This window comes from Macrosteles quadrilineatus, unplaced genomic scaffold, assembly GCF_028750875.1.
Source record: "Macrosteles quadrilineatus isolate MER2022 unplaced genomic scaffold, UCM_ALF_1.0 Scaffold_13__1_contigs__length_4303367, whole genome shotgun sequence".
In the NCBI taxonomy this organism is placed as follows: Eukaryota; Metazoa; Arthropoda; class Insecta; order Hemiptera; family Cicadellidae; genus Macrosteles; species Macrosteles quadrilineatus.
Genome location: NW_026542606.1, coordinates 1,587,106 through 1,608,515, shown reverse-complemented (window position 1 = coordinate 1,608,515; position 21,410 = coordinate 1,587,106). Strand labels below are relative to the sequence as shown.

Sequence of the window (21,410 nt, the reverse complement as noted above, 5' to 3'; positions counted from 1 at the left end):
ACATAGGTTTGTTATTTGAGCAGAACTCATGTTAGAGGGCATGTTTATCTCAAGAGTGTCTATAGTATCTATGGAGTGTGGGTCTTTATCCGTAAGATTCATGTTTCTTTCCAGATTGAGAGTTGGTAGTCTTTGGTTTTTAGGTGAAGGTTGCTCTGGTTCAGTTCCATTTAGATGCCTATGGATTTCTGGCTGGACTTTTATAATGTTTGGGCTTTGTTCTGGTTAAGACATTAGGCTGTTATGTCTGGTTTGTGTGGTGTATATTCATGGGAGTGTCACAGTTTTTGATGGCTGGGTTTGTCTGCTTCCCTTGGAGTCAAAATTAATTTGTTGTTCTAACTTAGATCATTTTTACCATACCAAGGTTCATAAATATCAGTTAGAACAATTCAAAGATAAAACATTTTTTGTAAAATTACAAAAAGGCCGATATATTGTTAACAAAGCAATTTTGGAAAATCTCTAATTCTTGATTTGTTTTTTTTTTTTTTGGCCCATAGAGAACAATTTCCCGTTATTTGCCTGTTCACTAACGGGACCTCCTGTATGTGTCCAAGCTGCAGCACCCCTGCTTTTCAAATAGAACAGATATGTGATTTATATTTAAAACTGTTAGAGACATGACTATTTTAAGGACCTTTATTTATTTATCTCATAAATTACATCACCTACTAACTTAATAAACAAGTTTTTGAATATGCACAACAATTAAAAATACAATAGGGTCTGCTCTACTCTATTGGTATTTCTCCAAATTTGATCAAAAAGCTAAGCTAAATGGCTGGATCTGAAATGAAAAGTTCTAAGGTTTAAAACCATTAGTTCAAGCCGTCCATTATCTACAAGTACCAATGAATTTATTTAAAAATTATTTTTATAAAAATTCTTATCTTCATTCATTTATACAAAGGCACAATCTACAAAGAAAAGAAAATACGAACCTTAAAAGAAGAGAGCTTGAAGAGAATACGAATAATTTTTCAATGTAAAATATTGTAAAATGGAGTAGTGAATTGTAATCAACACATCCCTGCTTTTATTTTGATATAATAACACATTTGAATCATTTACCAACTCAATAGTAACATTACAGCACAGCTATACCTTAGACCCTTAACCTATACTGGTTGTTAGAGCCTCGACCTAAGAGTTTCGCCTTGGGTTTTGGCGAGAATACTCGGAGCAAGAAGGAACGTGTGAGACGAGCACTCAACCTGCCACTAGGCCCGTCCAACACTGACACCCAGGGTACTGCAAAGCTGCATGTCACACTCAGCATGGTCTGCCTGCATGACTCTAAAACATGTCTCTGTTTCAGCAACTTGCAGACTGTCTTGTTAAAATCCCCTTATCTGTGTGATCTCTGCTCTCCATTTCTCTTAAACTAACGAGTAATTTTATGAAAAGGAATAGAGTTCAGCTAGCTTACTTGGGAAAATTAGAGTCAAGGGGCTGTTGAATATAAGAAAAAGTTTACAAAATATAACACGGATATTTTGTTGTAAATTTCTTTTTACCAACTCTCTGAAGATGTACTGTACTAGGAAGAAATCAATGTTATTTTTTGCCTTCCTTAGGTATCTATTAGCCTATGGACTTCAATTCTTTCAAGCTCAAGCAAGCTTGCTGAACACTCTCCCTTTTCAAAAAATCTTTTATAACCTCCTGAGTGCCTATTTTGGATATTAAAAAACAGTTATGCTTTAATGGGTTAGTACATGATGATCATGAAATATTGAACCACTAGTGATACTTAATTGTAGTGTTTTCAATGGTGATTTGAATGATTTGATGGGTTAGCCATTCCATCAAGTAGTAATTAAAATTATATTTTAAAGGATTTGTAGCACTCAAGGGGTTCAATATATTGTTTGAATTATCTTGTTTGATCTATCTATTTTTCTTAAATCCTTCTAGATGTCATCTGTTTTCCAACTAGATTTGTTATTGTTGTACTTCATTGTTAAAAATACTAGTTTTATTTTGAAAATAATTATTATCTATTGAATGGGTGTGGTTTTGATTGATGTTTGGTATTACTTATAATTCTTTATGGTTTATGTGTTGACCAACTCTAAATAAACGAAGCTATATGATGTTTTCATTGTTTTCAACGCATGTTACTTTTTAGTTTTTAGTTATTGAAAGGATTGTCTTAGGCCTACATTTATAAGGATTATTTTTCTAAAATGTTATGAGATGTAATAATTTATTTATGCCTTTTCTTTAACAACTAAAATCTACAAAACAGAACAAAGCCATGAGGGACTGTTTCACTTGTAGCAAACTCAAATCAACATCTAACTCTTTTCAATTTTTCAAAACAATCATCATAGTTGTTTAAATATTTACAATACAGTAAATTGTCTATTATATATTGGCATAGATTGTAATTGCGTTTGACATCCTAACAGATATGGTCCCAATGATTGAACTGAGATCAAAAAAACCAAATATCTCGATTCCATTGACTCCATTAATGGCCAAGCTGAGTCTCTTGGCAATGGAGCAGAGAGTGGGGGAGATTCCCACACCTGCGGACAAGGCCGCCAACCCTGCCACACCTCTGGTACCAACACAACCATTTAGAAAGTCCCGGGCCGAGAGAGAAAGGGAGAAACGAGACCTTGAACCTGTGGAAGAAAACGTGTTGTACGTCTGTGGGTACCAAGACATGACTCTCCTGTTGCTCTTGGACTCCACCACTAGCCAGGACCCTGATCAGATCCATTCTCTGGTGAGTAAAATACAGTCAATTTGCGCCAATGCCATGTATTTACTAGCCCAGGGCCGAACCTAGGGTTGCCGCCCTGATCTCCGAGGCTGTGTTTTTTGGGACGAGATTTAATGGAAAGTTTAAAAAAAAATTATATCTACTTTTTATATTCAGAAATATTTATAGTATTTTGGACGTTGTGGCACTTGGATGTCGTGGAATGCATCCTAATCGAAAATATCCCGTTAGTATTTCAATCCCGCCCAAAGCTTCGAGATAAACAAATCTCAAAGTTTTGGGTCTTGTTCATCACATGTCAGTGGAGTGGTGGGGCCTGTGAGTCCTCCAACTTCTGTCCTTGCCTTTATTACTTGAATGTGTTTATTTGCAGTGGGAGACTATTGTGAGTGCTCTGAGTGAGATTGAGACACATCTCTACCACTGTCTAGAGCATGGAGTAGCCAGTGGGGTAGTGGGGCCTGTGAGTCCTACAACTACTGTTCTTGCCTTTATTACTTGAATGTGTTTATTTGCAGTGGGAGACTAGTGTGAGTGCTCTGAGTGAGATTGAGACACATCTCTACCACTGTCTAGAGCATGGAGTAGCCAGTGGGGTGGTGGGGCCTGTGAGTCCTACAACTACTGTTCTTGCCTTTATTACTTGAATGTGTTTATTTGCAGTGGGAGACTATTGTGAGTGCTCTGAGTGAGATTGAGACACATCTCTACCACTGTCTAGAGCATGGAGTAGCCAGTGGGGTGGTGGGGCCTGTGAGTCCTACAACTACTGTTCTTGCCTTTATTACTTGAATGTGTTTATTTGCAGTGGGAGACTAGTGTGAGTGCTCTGAGTGAGATTGAGACACATCTCTACCACTGTCTAGAGCATGGAGTAGCCAGTGGGGTGGTGGGGCCTGTGAGTCCTACAACTACTGTTCTTGCCTTTATTACTTGAATGTGTTTATTTGCAGTGGGAGACTATTGTGAGTGCTGTGAGTGAGATTGAGACACATCTCTACCACTGTCTAGAGCATGGAGTAGCCAGTGGGGTGGTGGGGCCTGTGAGTCCTCCAACTTCTGTTCTTGCCTTTATTACTTGAATGTGTTTATTTGCAATGGGAGATGTTATATATCCCAAAAATCTATCTTTTATTTTAATATTAATCATATGACTGGAATAATTTCACATTGTAAATTATTCAATGTTTACTTGAATGTATTACTTGAATGTGTTTATTTGCAGTGGGAGACTATTGTGAGTGCTCTGAGTGAGATAGAGACACATCTCCACCACTGTCTAGAGCATGGAGTAGCCAGTGGGGGGGGGGGGGGCCTGTGAGTCCTACAACTTCTGTCCTTGCCTTTATTACTTGAATGTGTTTATTTGTAATGGGAGATGTTATATATCCCAAAAATCTATCTTTTTTTTAATATTATTCATATGACTGGAATAATTTTACATTGTAAATGATTCAATGTTTATCTTTCATTATTAAGAAATAAACATGTATCAAGAGTTGTGCTCATATATTTTGTATTAATTTGTATTTAATAGGAGACTAGTGTGAGTGCTCTGACTGAGATTGAGACACATCTCTACCACTGTCTAGAGCATGGAGTAGCCAGTGGGGTGGTGGGGCCTGTGAGTCCTACAACTTCTGTCCTTGCCTTTATTACTTGAATGTGTTTATTTGCAGTGGGAGACTATTGTGAGTGCTCTGAGTGAGATAGAGACACATCTCCACCACTGTCTAGAGCATGGAGTAGCCAGTGGGTGGGGGGGGGGGCTGTGAGTCCTACAACTTCTGTCCTTGCCTTTATTACTTGAATGTGTTTATTTGCAGTGGGAGACTATTGTGAGTGCTCTGAGTGAGATAGAGACACATCTCCACCACTGTCTAGAGCATGGAGTAGCCAGTGGGTGGGGGGGGGGGGGCTGTGAGTCCTACAACTTCTGTCCTTGCCTTTATTACTTGAATGTGTTTATTTGCAGTGGGAGACTATTGTGAGTGCTCTGAGTGAGATAGAGACACATCTCCACCACTGTCTAGAGCATGGAGTAGCCAGTGGGTGGGGGGGGGGGGCTGTGAGTCCTACAACTTCTGTCCTTGCCTTTATTACTTGAATGTGTTTATTTGCAGTGGGAGACTATTGTGAGTGCTCTGAGTGAGATAGAGACACATCTCCACCACTGTCTAGAGCATGGAGTAGCCAGTGGGTGGGGGGGGGGGGGGCTGTGAGTCCTACAACTTCTGTCCTTGCCTTTATTACTTGAATGTGTTTATTTGCAGTGTGAGACTATTGTGAGTGCTCTGAGTGAGATAGAGACACATCTCCACCACTGTCTAGAGCATGGAGTAGCCAGTGGGTGGGGGGGGGGGGGGCTGTGAGTCCTACAACTTCTGTCCTTGCCTTTATTACTTGAATGTGTTTATTTGCAGTGGGAGACTAGTGTGAGTGCTCTGAGTGAGATTGAGACACATCTCCACCACTGTCTAGAGCATGGAGTAGCCAGTGGGTGGGGGGGGGGGGTCTGTGAGTCCTACAACTTCTGTCCTTGCCTTTATTACTTGAATGTGTTTATTTGCAGTGGGAGACTAGTGTGAGTGCTCTGAGTGAGATAGAGACACATCTCCACCACTGTCTAGAGCATGGAGTAGCCAGTGGGGGTGGTGGGGCCTGTGAGTCCTACAGCTACCTCACCGTGGCCCCCCAGTGGGGTACCACCCAGGTATGACCTTTTTACCTCATCTTTTGAATAAAGTAATGTTGAAAAAATCCATGTGAATTATTAAAACAAGTGCTAATAAGTTACCGACCATTAACAGGTACAATGATTTATGTATAGGATTTGTAATATACAGGCTGTCTTTGAACCGATCTTTTAATGTACCATTCCTAAGCCAAAGACAAACTAAAAATTTCCAAAAAGTTACTTGAATAGCTACAATGTTTTTCTCAGAAAACTATTTTTTATTTGTAAATGGGTTTTTGTATTGAGATGAAATTTGGTACTTAGATTAATTACGTAAAAGACCTATTCTGAGAAAAAATATTATTTTTTATTATGTTTAGTTAAAAAATGGTGGCAATTTAAAATATCTGAGATAACAGAAATAATGCTACATAGGTAAACAAAAATACTGTTGTAATGTTTTATTTAGACAATTGTCTTACAATTATTCTAATGATACCCTATTTTAAGAAAATTGGTTGATGAATTAAATAAGAGAGAAAACTTGTTTTTAAGATACTGTGTACGACCGACTGTACGTACATCAATATTTGCTCTCATTGGGTCACTAACAACTAAAACAGCTGATTTTTTAGTTAATCAGCAGTTGATGTTACCTATTATCGTAATTAGTCGCAGCGAAATGTTACCCATTATCTTAAATAGTCCTGATCAAATTCTGGCAGCGAAGACAAAAAAAGACAAAACAGAGGAAAAAATCGGGTATAAGCCAAATTTGGTACACTTGTAGGTACAGGATGTTCAAGGATCAAGAGATTTATTGCCACTGACCTTTCTTTGTACAAAGGAATAGACATAGTCAAAACACATACAAAACATTTTAAATTAACAAAAAAAATACAAAGTCTACAAAATACTTAGTTAATTAAAATATGTCATGTCTAGAGATTAGAGAATATTGATCATGTAGATACACATCAAAATTCAATATCAACTTTTGTTTTAAGAAATTCATGGATGCCATAGAAAGGATTGCTTATCAACTATTCACAAAATTTAGATTGGAATACCTTGAAGGATGCAGTTCTGGCTGAATCAGATATTTATTAAAAAAATTAATGCAGTTCATCTACTGCATACTCTGTAGTTTGTTTTATTCGTGTGATTACGGTGAAACCCCAATATACGGAGTTTGAAGGCTTTATCAATCAATTATGTATTGTAAAATAAATCTTTTCAAATGAAGCTACATTTTTCAATTATCAAAGTCAACAAAATACACGTGCATACACAAGGCCACGACAAGTTGATTGGCGACGAGTAAACCTCAAGTGAGTGACTTTTACTGCATGAACATTACCTGTAAGCAATCTAGGCCAAGACTATCAACCATTTTTTTCATCTAGCTGCATTTTCTAATATCAATTAGAAACATTTCAACTATAATCTCATCAATATAGATCCAGAACAATTCAAGCAATTTTTGGAAATGCAACAAGCCATGATAACAACATTGGTAAGTCAACTTTCAACACAACGTTCTAACGTAAAGCCACATGGTGATACTGATCAATCCAAAACAAACTTAACTCATTCTTATGTGCCCAACTTTGAAATTTTTGACCATCAAAAGGAAACTTTTTCAAATAATTATCAACGCTTTGAAAATTACATTCAAATGAAAAATATTGCATCTAACAAAGATTACTGTGCTAAATTGCTCTTGAACTCAATTGGAACAAGCAATTTAAAAATAGTTTCATCCTTATCTGCACCAAATAATCCGATAATCCGAACGAATTAACTTACGATGACCTGGTCAAAATTCTAAGAGAACATCCAGAAAACATCCAGAACCTAAAAGAAATGTACTTGTTTCACAGCACCAGTTTCAATCGATCTATCAAACTGACAATCAATCAATTTCAGAGTTTGTTAGTAACCTAAGGGATAAAGCAACCAGCTGTCAGTGGCGGTTCCAAGGGGGGGGGGCTACAGGGGCTAAAGCCCCCCCCCCTTGGCCTTGGAAAAATAAAATTTAAACGTACATTTTGTCCGTAACGCAATGTCATAAAACAGACATCAATGTAGTTTTTATTAAACTTAATAAGCGATGACAGGAGTAGTATTAAGTTCCACATAGATAAACTTTTTGGACAATATAGCACAACGAATAAAACAATATTACGCTATGGAAAGTGTTGTACGCATCATCCAACCTTTACAGCAGTCAGCTGTTGACATGCTAGGGCAAATGCGGGTGCCGAGCGCGCGAGCGAGGACGGGGAAACAGCTGATTTCCTGATGTTCCATAGTTGTCAAATTGTCATTACCATTGAATATATAAACACTAGTGTTAAAGTTTATATAGTCAATGCTATTACTGAATTCGATACTATATAATTGTGACAGATATATGAAATGGAGAAAAACGTAAAGGTTAAAAAAGTGTCTACTTGCTTTCATGACATATAACAGGTGAAATGGAAGGTTTTAGGACAATTGGGCATAGTTCTAGACGTTAGAAATGGCTTTATAAAGTCACCAAATTGCTTTTAGGAGATATGGATTCGTAATCTACAATAGGCCTACGTTTCGAAATTCATGAATGCAAGTTCGTCATAGTTTGATTTTTAAAATGTCTACTTGCTCATGACAAAGACAAAAAACACAGGTGAAATGGCCGAAATGGGAGGTTTTTGGACAGTTGGACACAGATATAAACATTAAAAATGGCTTTAGAAAGTTAGTAAACAGCTGTTAGGGAAATATGACCGTAGCCTACAATATGTTTTGAGATTTATAAATGCAATCGTCATAGTTAGTTTTAAAAATTTCTACTTATTCATGACTTCTACTTATAAATGGGGAAATCGGAAGTTTTCCACACAGTTCTAGACGTTAAAACTGGCTGTAGAAAGTCACCCAACTGCTTTTAAGAGAATATGGCCGTAGTCTACAGTGTGTTTTAAAATTCATTAATGCAATCGTCATAGTTTAATGAATTTTAAAATGTCTATAGACATTTAGACATTTAGACATTATTTATTTGCACATAACATACTTTTAGATGTGATAACATATAGAGCAGGTGCATTGTCAAAATTGAGCCTAGACTAGAAAAATACAAAGTACAAAGTAACAGGAAAAAATACCTAGCCAAATAATGTTAATACAGTACAGTAGTTAAGCAAATTAAAAACAAAAAATTAACTCAAGGGATGGTTATAAAATTCTTCTATTTTATAAAACGCACGTTCAAGGAGTCCATTTTTCAATGTTTCTTGAAACTTGTTTGAACTCATTATTTTATAATATACCGGTAGTTTATTATACATTTTTAAACCTGCATACAAAGGACTTTTTTCAAATAAGGTCAAACGGTGATTTGGTAATCTGAAAACTGTTTCGTTTCTTGTACTATAGTTGTGTGTGAATTTGAATGAATCCGGGAGGTTATTTTTTATATTGTGTATGTAGTTTAATAATTCAAATATGTATAGTCCTGTGAGTGTTTGGATTTTTAAATTTTGAAAATGTAATTTACAAGGACTTCTGGGGTGGGAATTAGTCATAATTCGGATGATTCTTTTCTGAAGTCTGAAAATAGTTTTTGCATCAGTTGCCTGTCCCCACAAAATCACACCATACCTCAAGATGGATTCTACATCGGCATGATAAACCATTTTAAGTACTTCAATGGTGACACATTCTCTCAAGTGGACAAAGACAGATGATGCAGATCTAATTTTTTTCTTTATAGCATCTAGATGCACCTTCCAGTTAATATTTTCATCTAGATGAATGCCTAGGAATTTATTTGTATGGACTAAATTGGAAAAACTATTTAATTCTCTTTCATTTCTGGCTGAAAATTTTATAATTTGGGTTTTATCCACATTTAGTTAAACCAATTTTCCATTTCTTTCATAACTTCTGTGAGAGATGTAAGAAGCTCTTCTCTACTATTTTCTTTAATGATTGCAGTAGTATCGTCAGCAAACAGAATCAAATCTCTATTAATAGCTTTAGGGAGGTCATTTATGTAGATTAAAAAGAAAAGGGGACCTAAAATGGAGCCTTGAGGCACCCCAAGCTTTATACATTTCCAATGTGAGAAATGCCTAGTTCCTTCATCAGAAATTACAGTTCTTTGTTTCCGATCTGAAAGGTATGATCTAATTAGGGAAAGACAACTTCCTGAAATTCCATAGTCATGTAGTTTTTGAAGCAAAAGCGAATGATCAACACAATCAAAGGCCTTGGATAGATCACAGAAGACACCAGCTGCACTCCTTGACCCACCCAAAGCCTCCGATACTTCATTAATAAAGTGTACAAGAGCTGTATTTGTTCCAAGGTTTTTCCTGAAACCAAATTGATTTTGATAAAACAGATTATTATGTTCAAAGAAACAAACTAATTGGTTATTTATAACTTTTTCAAAGACTTTAGAAAAATTGCTTAAAACTGATATTGGACGGTAATTGTTGATATCTGACCTAGAGCCTTTTTTGAAAATTGGAGTTATTTGTGAGTATTTAAGTTTGTCTGGGAAAATTCCATTTGTTAAACACTGATTTATGATAATAGATAAGGGTTCAGAAATTAAATTTACAGCAGCTTTAATTAATTTGATCGGTACTTCATCCCAACCCACAGAAGTTTTGTTTTTTAGGGAAAGAATAATTTTTTTCACTTCACCCTTACTAATCTGCTGCAGATTACACAACGAAATTCCTTCATCTCTACAATAGTCTCGAACAGATTCATGAACTCCTTGCACAGTGGCCTTTGGTACATTAATGTTCAAAGCTGTTTCGGCAAAGAAAGTGTTAAATATTCTAGTTATATCCTGAGGTTTACATATATCTTTGTCGTTATTAATTAAAAATAATTTGCCATCAGTTTTGTTTTTTACGTGACCAAGTTCTTTATTAACAACTTGCCAAGCAGCTTTAGACTTATTTTCAGACTTTTCTATGTAGTCACCATTTGCAATTATTTTTGCCTTCTTTACTACTTTTTTAAAGATTTTTTTGTACTGTTTCACATACATTAAAAACTGTCTATCTTGATTATACTTAGCTTGCAAGTGGAGTTCTCTTTTCCTCACACTAGATATTTTGATGCCTTGTGTCACCCAATTCAAAACTGTTGGCTTACATTTACGTGTTTTTTTTCAAAGTTTTTGGAGGAAAAACGTGATTGAATGCTAGTAGGAATTGGTGCAGAAAGTTGGAATAGTTTTCACTTGGGTTCAAGCTCGGATCAAAATTAAAATTGCATTTAGTTTTAAAAAAATCTATGAAGTAATTAATTTTTTCATTTGAAAATATTCTTTTACTAGAAGAAGGTGCCGGATTATTTACAGCAATCTTACAGTTAGTTGGCTTGGGGAGATTTAAGAAAATAGCATTATGGTCTGACATACATAAATTAGTATTTAGCTTAAAGTTTACCTCATATTTCTTTTGCGTAATAATATTATCTAGACAAGTTTCTGAATTGCGATTTGGGTCTATCCTTGTGGGCTCCTCAAACTGCAGCCAGAACCCACCACACTCAACCACTTCTCTAAATCTACAAGATATAGGATTGTTTTCCAAAATGTTAATATTAAAATCACCAGTTATGAAAACAGACTTATTTTTTACTCTTTTTTGCAGAAGCAAAAACAGCTTTTCGAATCTGACCAGAAACAATTTATTCATTTTGTAGGTTGGAATTGTATAGACTGAAATAACAATTAAATTGAAATCTGGGAGTTCAACTGCTGAACCTTCAAATATAAAATCTTCATTCAAATCAGAGAAATCCTTTAAAGGTATAAATTTACATTGTTTATTAATTAAAATACATGAACCTCCTCTTACACCATTTTCTGTTACATAAAAATCTGCCAAACAAAAATTATTGATTGTGTTAGCCAGATTAATAGAGTCATTGTCAAGCCAATGTTCAACAAGTGATATTACTTTAATTTTTAAAGCAGACTGAGTTAAAAACAAATTGAGTTCTGATATTTTTGACGAGCTTAAATTTTGAATATTATAAAACATTATAAGATCTGAATTACATCCTGGATGAATAAGTTGTGGATTTGTATTATCTTCAGTTGAATTTATGTCAAAATTATTAATATCAAAATTATTAATATCTGTTACTGTAAAATTTTGGAGACTGGCAGACTTATGGTCTTTGTCAGTACAGCTTAGTTTAAATCTAAATTTACAGAAGAAAATAAATCACTATTTTGAATGCAAGACACTTTACTCTGCTTTTCCACTGCACACACTGGTGTTGACTTCAGTGCCTCACTGTAGCTGGGTTGAACAGTTACCACCGCAGGGCTGACAGGTCTAGAAGGATTCTCTTCCAGGTGTACTATGGGACCAAAAGATTGTGAAGAAGTCAAGGCAGCAGGTTGAGGTCTGACAAGATTATCCTGTTTTGTCGAGCTAGAGAACTGGGAGCCCTCTTCGGTTTGCTTTGATGGATCCTCAGAGTAGTTGTTCTCAGCAGAAGGCAGGACAGAGGTAGGTTGATAGGAATTAAGAAGGTTCTGCAACTGCTTCAGAAATTCTGCATACGACAGCCCATTCCACAGTTTTCTTCTGGCAGTAGGTTGATCATATGCTACTACGACTACGGTTGCATTGGTCTCATTCTGCAATTTAGTAATGTTTCTCGTGAAATGCTCCAACTTTATTTGGTCACGGACAACACCCATGGGGGAACAAATCAATTTTTTAAGTTTCTTTCTTTTGAAGTCTTGAACAAGTTGATCAAATGCCTCGTCATACTCTTCATTCGATGGTTTCCCATTGAACAAGTCTTTTGTGACAAGGCTATAAATTGTCGCACCATTTTGTTTAGTCTGGCATGTCAATCTGGAGCATACAAATTCAGATTGTTTTGGTCTTCCAAATTGTTTTCGGAATACGACCGCGACACCCGCGCTCATGTTCCTTTCATGCTGAAGGTCACTTGAAATTGTATGGGCAAAAGCCACAGACGGGTCATTTTTGTGACTATCAATAACTTTGTTCATGTCAGCAGCAATCACATTCACTGAGTTCAATGTGATGGATTGATTTTGCCTAACAGTTGACTTCACTTGAAATATTTCTTTAATCATTAGGGCTATCTTCTTTTTCCCGTGCCTGTTGAAATGCAATCCATGTCTAGTATATGATTCCCTTGTTAGTCTATTTATAGCTAGGAAGGAAACATGGTCATATTTTTTTGCAATTTCCTCCATATCCCAATTGAGGTAGCTTATTTTGTTATTTAAGGCTGGATTATGGTGTCTGTACGGTAAGCCTGAAATGATAACATTGGTGTGTTTGGTTTGATCAAGCAGACTTTCTATTTCATTGCTTAGACATCTTTCAGCTTGAGCAATATCATCATTCGACCCTCCTAACCAGACTAATGTATCTTCCTTAGAAAAGTTTTTTGTTAAGGCCTTTACATCCTTTATGACGTTTGCCGTCATCGCATTAGGTTTAAAGATGCTGCTTATCCTAAATTTATTTTCGGGCCATAAGTCCATAAGATTTTGCACAAGGTACCTAGCATGACTATCCCCAAGAATCAATATTTCCTTTGCTTTTCTTTGGTGCTTGTGATGGATGCGTTTACTAGGGTTATTTAGTGAATTTGTCACAGCTTTTTTTGAACTAACTGTCTCACTTTCATTGCCTTGCTCCATCTTTTGGGATTCAAGATTCTTGTTTTTGCTTTGCTCTACAAATTGGAGTTCAGCTTTGTTCTGATTTGTCGACTCCGCTTTGCTCAGTTTTGCTCCTGGTGATCTTTCAGCTATGCTATTCTTACTCTCCACCACCTCTTGGATTTTAGTTTTACTCTTCTCTGCTTCTTGAGTTTCTCCAGTTTTGCCATTTTTGTTCTTCTCTGCCTCTTGAGTTTTATTAGCATTCAATTTGTCTGAACAGAGGGTGTCATCATTTTGGGAAAGGATGTCAAATCTGTTACAAAGATCTATTGAGCTGTCAAAGTTACTGTCATTAAGCAGAATGTTTCTTCCCTTAACAACAACAAATTCCTCGCACAGTTCTCTATTTTCCCTTTTCAAAAAGATATTTTCATTCCGTAAATCTCGAGTTGTGGAAATTAAAATCTCATTATCACTTGTTAGGGATTTTAGGATCGCCTCATAGTTTATTAAATTCTCTTCAGATTTACTTTCCAGTTTTTTTATTGTATTTTCCAGTTTATTGTACCCCCCTGCTTTATTGTGGGGTGCTCCACACCCCCCAAGCCCCCCCGGTAGCCCACCCCTTGACAAGGTCCTAGAACCGCCACTGCCAGCTGTGAATTTATCTCAACCTGCGAATGTAAATCTGTTATGTATCAAGAAATAAGTACATATGTTTTATTTATAACATCTGTCAGATGACTGATTATATTAGCAAATTTCCCATATAGGGAATAAGCTATTCCCGTAGTACTTATGGTAAGACCTGGACGCGGGACCGATTTTTTTTTTCATTTTGATGTCCCTAGATGCCAAAAACACCATCCGTTCAAATTCATATATATATATATATATATGTATATATATATATACTAGCTGACCCGGCGAACTTCGTATCGCCTAAGTTATAGGTTTCCCCTAAGACAGACCGATGGAAAGAAAGTACCGTTACGTTTAATTTTCAAGATGATCTCGTTTGCATCGCTCAATCACGTCCTGGTTGAAGTTCGTTCGCTACGCTCACTCACCTTTGGGTTGGAGCTCGTTCGCTACGCTCACTCACCTTTAGGTTGGAGCTCGTTCGCTGCGCTCACTTGCCTTCAGGTTAGCTCGTTCGCTACGCTCACTCGCCTCCAGGTTCAAGTTCGTTCGCTACGCTCACTCGCCTCCAGGTTCAAGTTCGTTCGCTACGCTCACTCACCTTTTGGTTGCAAATTAGCTGTTGTCATAAATGTAAAAGAAATAATAGTGCTGCACCCTGTTGGTAATCCTTGTAACTTTAATGCTATTGAACATCATAGAACAGAACCAACTTGTTTAATTGAAACAGCTGTTAAGATTCATTAATTCCATTTCTCATAAGGTTAACATGGGAAACTCCAGAGCCACTGGGGCGGAGCCCTTTTAAGAATTTCGAAACGGGAAATAGTTTACGTCCGATTCGCATACCTACAGAATTTACACACCAAATTTCATAACGATCGGTGAAGTCGTTCCGGAGGAGTTTGCAGACAAACACTGTGACGCGAGAATTTTATATATTAGATATATATATATATATTCTTGGGGAGATCTTGATAGAGTTTATGATGAATGAAACATGAAACAGAGCAAATTTTCGTTTAATACAAACGTTTTCAAGCAAAGAGAAATGAAAAATGTAAAGATGAACAAAACAAATTAATATGAACTGTTTACAAATAGTTGAATTTTGAGAACATATGATTGAGTACAGATCAAAGAAAATAATAATAAAATCAGCCTAAAAGGAAATTGAAATTCAGCTGAGTTGAATCACTTTTTTTCTATCTTAAATTTAAACCAGAGGGGAACCTTGTTTTTAGTACCAACTGGTGAGCCAATTCAGAATTTCTTAAAACCAGTTGGTTGCATTTAGGGTTTTGATGTGGGTTTACTTTGTGAAGGGCTTTAAGGGTATAGCAGCCTTCAAAATTTTGGTTGTGGTGATTATAGATTGGTTTTCTTTTGTCTTCATGTACCACATCAAAACGATGGCCTGTCATTCGAACTCTTAAAGAGTTTGAAGTCTGGCCAATATAATCTTTTGTACAATGTTTACACGATAGTTGATAAATCACTAATATATATATATATGTCCGTTAGCGCGATAACTCGAGCAAAAATGATCCGATTTTGATGAAATTTGATACAAACGTGTAAACCTACGTTTATTCGAACGAGTTCGCGATCCAGCATAACCGGACCACAGGAACAGGGGTTTATGTTTTATGGGGTAAAAATGTGTTTTCCCCATTTTTTACCCTAAAAACAAAAAATTTTGCAATTTCTTTCTAAACCGTTTTGTAGAGCTTAAAAAAAGAAATAATTTAGTATATTGAAGCGCTGTTGTATGCCTAACGGTCACGGAGAAAATTCAAAAATAGTTTAATTTAAAATTCCCATGTTATTCTTATGGAGATAATGAAAATTGTTGTAGTTTACTTGTTTATGGATATATATTGATAAAATTTGGCAAATTTATTTATTTCATCCCATACTATTCACGTATGGTCAAAAAACACTTTTTACCTTCCCCGTAGCAGCAAACCTAAGCACTCGTTAAATCTAATGTTATTTAAATAGGGAATAAATATGTCTTATTTATGGAAATATTTGAGTAAAAATGTAATCCGACAAGTTGAAATTCGCTTAGTCTGCAGGTTTGCTGCGGCGGGGGTATTTTGTTTACTTTTTAGTTTAGTCTGATTTGTGAGTTTAATAAATTTGGTTTTGTTAATTATGTGTCAATATACTAAACTGGCGACGAGGATAATTGGATAATGATGGATCTCAATAAGCCTGATTGTTTTGACCCCCATACAAATCCTGCAAGTGTCGCACAGCGTTGGGGTACGTGGATTAAGCAATTTGAGAGGTGTGCTTTAGCTGCAGACATTACCAATGGTTTAAGGAAAACAGCACTACTACTTAATCTAGCTGGTGAGGATGTGGCTTACATTTTTGACAGCTTACCACAACCTAATGAATTAACATACAAAAATGTGATCAAATTATTAACTGACTGTTTCGCTCCTACCAAAAATGTCCTTTTTGAATTATTTAATTTTAGGAAGTGTCGTCAAGCAGAAGCAGAATCGTTTAACTCTTTCTATTCTCGGCTAAGAACATTAGCTGTGAACTGTGAATTCAAAGACTTGGATAGGATTAATTATGCAAATTTTGATTGGATGTAGGAGTGATGAGTTAAGAAATAAAATCTTGAAAGAACCTACTATTAAACTTCAGGATGTTGTTATTGCAGCTAAGTCAAGTGAATTATTTCAAGCTCAAAGTAAGGAACTTTCTTTTAGTAGCTCAAGTTTTGTTAATGCACATAAAATTGGCCATTCAAACAAGAAATTTGCATTTAACAACAATCCAGCTCACTCTGATACACCTAATGTTTGTCTTGGTTGTGGACTAAGACATTTTAGAAGGGATTGTGCCCATCTTCAAACTATTTGTAATATTTGCAAGAAAATCGGGCATCTAGCACGAGTTTGTAAAGGAGGGAGACCACGCCCCAAAGAATATTTCAACCAAAAACACGGATCAAAGGGACAACGGGCTCATGAAGTTTTGTCAGAGGAAACCAATTGTGAACAAGAAGAAACGTTTCCACCTCAATCAAGTAACGAAACAACTCAGTACGTCCAGGAAGTTAATTGCTCTAAAGTTCCAGAACTGTGTACAACTGCCAACATTAATTATCACAAAGTTCTAATGGAAGTTGATACTGGTGCAGGTGTTTCTATCATAGGAGGGGAACTATGGAATAAAATTTCTCATAAAAACTGTAAACTGCAACCTTCTCCCTGGAAACTCAAGGATTACAATGGTAAACCTGTAAGTGTTTTAGGTCAGACTAATGTTTATGTGAAATCAGGCCCGTTTTTGACCCTGCTAGCGCCCTAGGCACAACTAATAGTAGCTCCCCTTTGCAATATATATAACAGGGGGTCCACCAACCAGGAAATCCAGGAATTATGAGTGAGTTTTTTTTAACCGGGAATGATACATGAATTTTGTATTCCTACCAGGAATTTTCAATTTACTGCGATCGCACATGACAACAGTGACATTTCCATGAATGCGGGAGACGATAATATGTCTACACACGGCCGCAAGAGACGATCAGAATTTTCCGCGATCGCAGAAGATCATGATGATATCTACAGAGCCGCTAAGTATGATCAGAATATTGCCGCGATCACGGCAGAAGATGATAAAGTCCACCTCACTGTGGGAAACAGCAAGAGTTTTGCCGTGACCGCCGAAGATGATGATATCTACAGAGCCGCTAGGTATGATCAGAATTTTGCCTATTTTGCGGAAGACGATGATCTCAACAAGACCGGAGAGATTATTACCATTTTGCCTCAATCGTGGGAGGCGATTACTATGTCCACACGACCACAGTGGAGGATATAATGATGTCTTCACGGACGCGAGGTGTGATCAGAATTTGCCGCGATCTTGCAAGACGATGAGAATGTCCACACGACCGTGGGAAAAGACCAGAATTTTGCCTCATTCGCCGTACACGATGATAATCTTCTAACGACCGTGGGATATTTTCATATATTACCACGATCACGGAAGACTATAATTATGTCTACACGACCAAGAAAAATAGTCAGAATTTTTCTGCAATGGCGGGAGATGATTACCATGTCTATGGCCGCGAGGGATTATCAGAAGTTTACCACGATCGCATGCATATCCAACTACAATTTTTTTTTATTTTCCAATTATTTGGCGCCCCCCAAAAAGACAATTGCCTTGCACCCTAGGCACGTGCCTACCGTGTCTATTCAGTAAATTGGCCCTGTGTGAAATACGGTAAGTTCAATGGATTCCTTCCGTTAGTCATAACTGAAGGTAATAGAAATAGTTTATAGGGGCGTAACTGGTTACAAAGTCTGAATATTGAAGTAAACGGGGTATTTTCACTCAACTGCCATGAATCTGATGTTCTAAGTAAAGCCCAGCTGGATGTTCAACATCTGAAAGGTGAATTTTCTGATGTATTTTCTAATTCTTTAGAGTGTTCTTTAGGGTGTTCTTAAGGGCCTCCAATCAAACTGAAAATTGACCAGAATTATAACAAAATTCATTTAAGAGCGCGCCCTTTACCTTATGCATTGCAGGCCCCAGTAGAAGAAGAGCTGAATAAGTTAGTTAATCAGAGAGTGTTAGAACCTGTTCAGGTATCGGATTGGGCCACGCCAATAGTTGTTTCAGTAAAAAGCAATGGTAAAATACGTATTTGCGGTGATTATAAGGCAACGTTAAACAAAGCTATCCAAGATCATCTGTATCCTATTCCTCCAATATCTCAGCTCTTAGCCAAATTAAACCAAGGGAAATATTTTGCTAAGTTAGATTTAGCCCAAGCTTATCAACAATTGGTTGTTGATGAGAAGTCGGCGCTAGCTCAGACACTAATCACACACAAGGGTGCTTTTAAACCAAAAAGACTACAATTCGGTATTAGCTCAGCTCCATCTATATTTCAACATTTTATTGAGGGTTTGCTTTCGGGCTTAGACGATGTAATACCTTACTTTGATGATATTTTGGTTAAAGCAGGAACAATACATGAATTGATTACCACATTAAGACAAGTATTCACTTGTTTTAGAGATGCAGGAATCACACTCCAAAGCAAAAAGTGTTCTTTGTTGTCTACATCAGTGGATTTCTTGGGATTTGTTGTGAGCTCTGACGGAATTCGTCCTAACCCGGACAAAGTCAAATCAATCCAAGATGCTCCTGAGCCGACTAACAAGGAGCAACTGCAGGCATTTTTAGGGTTACTCAATTTCTATCACTGTTTCTTACCCAATAAAGCCAATGTTGCAGAACCTTTACATCGCTTATTGGACAAAAATGTTCAATGGCGGTGGGAGGAAAAACATAAACTTGCTTTCAATGCTTCAAAGAAGCTCCTTTCTTCCGATAGTATACTGGCTCATTACAATCCCTCCAGCCATCTTATAGTAACTTGTGATGCATCTCCTTATGGTATTGTTTGTGTGCTTAGTCAGGTTCGAGGGGAAAAGGAAGTTCCAATTGTGTTTTATTCCAGGACAAATGAGTCAGTCAGAACGAAGATATGCTCAAGTAGATAGGGAAGCACTTTCCATCATTGGAGGGATTAAGACATTTCACAATTACTTATATGGGAGGCATTTTGAAATTAGAACAGATCATAAGCCACTTCTGGGTCTTTTCACTGTGGATAAACAAACACCAAACACACTGTCACCTCGAATGATTCACAGGGATTTCTATTCCGAATGCTGATGGTTTGAGTCGTCTTCCATGTTCCTCCAATGCTCTTGATCAAGAGATAATAATGAAGTCTTGAATGATGTGTTATACATTGAATCCGATGAGGTTAAACCAATTACAGCTAATATAATAGCAAAAGAAACAGAAAAGGATCCACTTCTATCAAAAGTAATCTTATGGACTCAACGTGGTTGGCCAACTCATAACCCAGATCTCAACCTTACGCCTTTCATTTCTCGTCAAAACTCAATTTCTCAATACAAACAATGTTTACTTTGGGGAACTAGGCTGATAATTCCATCTACTCTCAGGCAACAAGCTCTAAAGCTTATACACATGGGACATGAGGGCATTGTTTGAACAAAGGCGTTGGCCCAAAGCTATTTCTGGCGGCCAAAACTTGATCAAGACATAGAAAACATGGGGAATTCTTGTCAAGCATGTCAACAAAATCGTCACAACCCTCCAAGAGCAACGGTCCTTCCTTGGGAGAAAACAAAACAACCCTGGTCTCGTCTACACATAGATTTCGCTGGGCCTTTCCAAAACAAGTTGTTTTTGATTGTTGTTGATTCTTTCAGTAAATGGTTAGAAGTAGTTTTGGTGCCTTCTACAGATTCAAGATCAACTATAAAGGTTCTCAGAAGCCTTTTTGCAACACATGGTGTTCCAGACACAATAGTATCTGACAACGGGTCGGCTTTCACTTCACAAGAATTACGATCGTTTAATGAAAGCAATGGCATCCGCCACGTCGTGGTTACACCATACCATCCATCATCGAATGGTCAGGCAGAAAGGATGGTCCAAACGACAAAAAATTCTTTGCGACGAATACTTCAAGGAGATTGGCAAAGAAGATTGGCTCAGTTCCTAATATCATCTCAACGCCACATTGTTCAACTAATATGTCACCGAGTGAACTGCTGTTTGGAAGGCGTTTTAGAACCATCTTAGACAGAGTTCACCCTGATTATTCTTCAAATGACAAAGAAGATAAAAGCTTGGATAAAGCGCTCCACGATTACCAACAGTCACCTCAGAGGAAATTTAAAGAAAATGATTCCGTACTTGCAAGAAGCTACAATCAGCGAGGACCAAAGTGGATTCCTGCTAAAGTCACTAAAAAACCGGGCCGCGGAGCTACCATTTGACAACAAAAGAAGGCATTGAAATACGACGTCATATCGACCAATTGAGACCTCGCTCAGAAATATCAAAAGCATCTCCTAACTCACACTTGGATAATCCTGAATAAACCCACCATTCCACCCAATATTCCAGAATCCTATTCAAATGAGAACACCAGAAGCACATCATATCACTCCAGTTCAACCACCATCAATGGTCCGCAATCCTATTATGATGAGAATACCAGACGTACAACCAATGCGACCATCAGTGATGCAACAATCTCGTAATTCCTTTAGTAGTATAGAAGGATCAATTAACCCTCATCAAGAAGATGCTGGTTTCAACGTTTCTGATTTAATTCAAGACTCCACTAGCATAAGCACGAGTCCACAACCTGTTCGGTCATGTGTCTCTAAATCAAACTCCCAAAACACTTCAATGAGCATGAGTCCTCGACCTGTTCGGATCCGTCGACCACCGGCATATCTCAAGGACTACCTGACGGGGGGAGGAGTGTTACGTATCAAGAAATAAGTAGGCTACATATGTTTTATTTATAACATCTGTCAGATGACTGTTTATATTATTATGTTTTGTTTACTTTTTAGTTTAGTCTGATTTGTGAGTTCAATAAATTTGGTTTTGTTAATTATGTTTCAATATACTAAAAAAATCATTCATAGCAAATATCTTCCTTCGCACTCAGTTCATTCGCGGCATCAAGGACAACTCTATTCGTGAACATCTTTAACAATCTGATATAACAGAGTTCAAGGAAATTGTATCGAAGGCAGAAGCTTCCAGACTTGACTCTAAACTAA

The 21,410-nt window shown here is 37.0% G+C and overlaps 1 protein-coding gene across 2 annotated transcripts in view; it reads left to right on the top strand.

The window, feature by feature from the left end:
- LOC129004958 (uncharacterized) overlaps window positions 1–21,410 on the top strand; it is a 120,112-nt gene that overhangs the window by 71,710 nt on the left and 26,992 nt on the right. The window contains exons 9-11 of one of the 2 annotated variants that reach the window (XM_054433684.1): window positions 1,138–1,251; window positions 2,418–2,740; window positions 5,310–5,450. In XM_054433684.1, the coding sequence (XP_054289659.1) occupies window positions 1,138–1,251; window positions 2,418–2,740; window positions 5,310–5,450 (578 nt within the window). The remainder of the gene's footprint in view (window positions 1–1,137; window positions 1,252–2,417; window positions 2,741–5,309; window positions 5,451–21,410) is intronic. The other variant, XM_054433686.1, reaches the window with a different exon arrangement.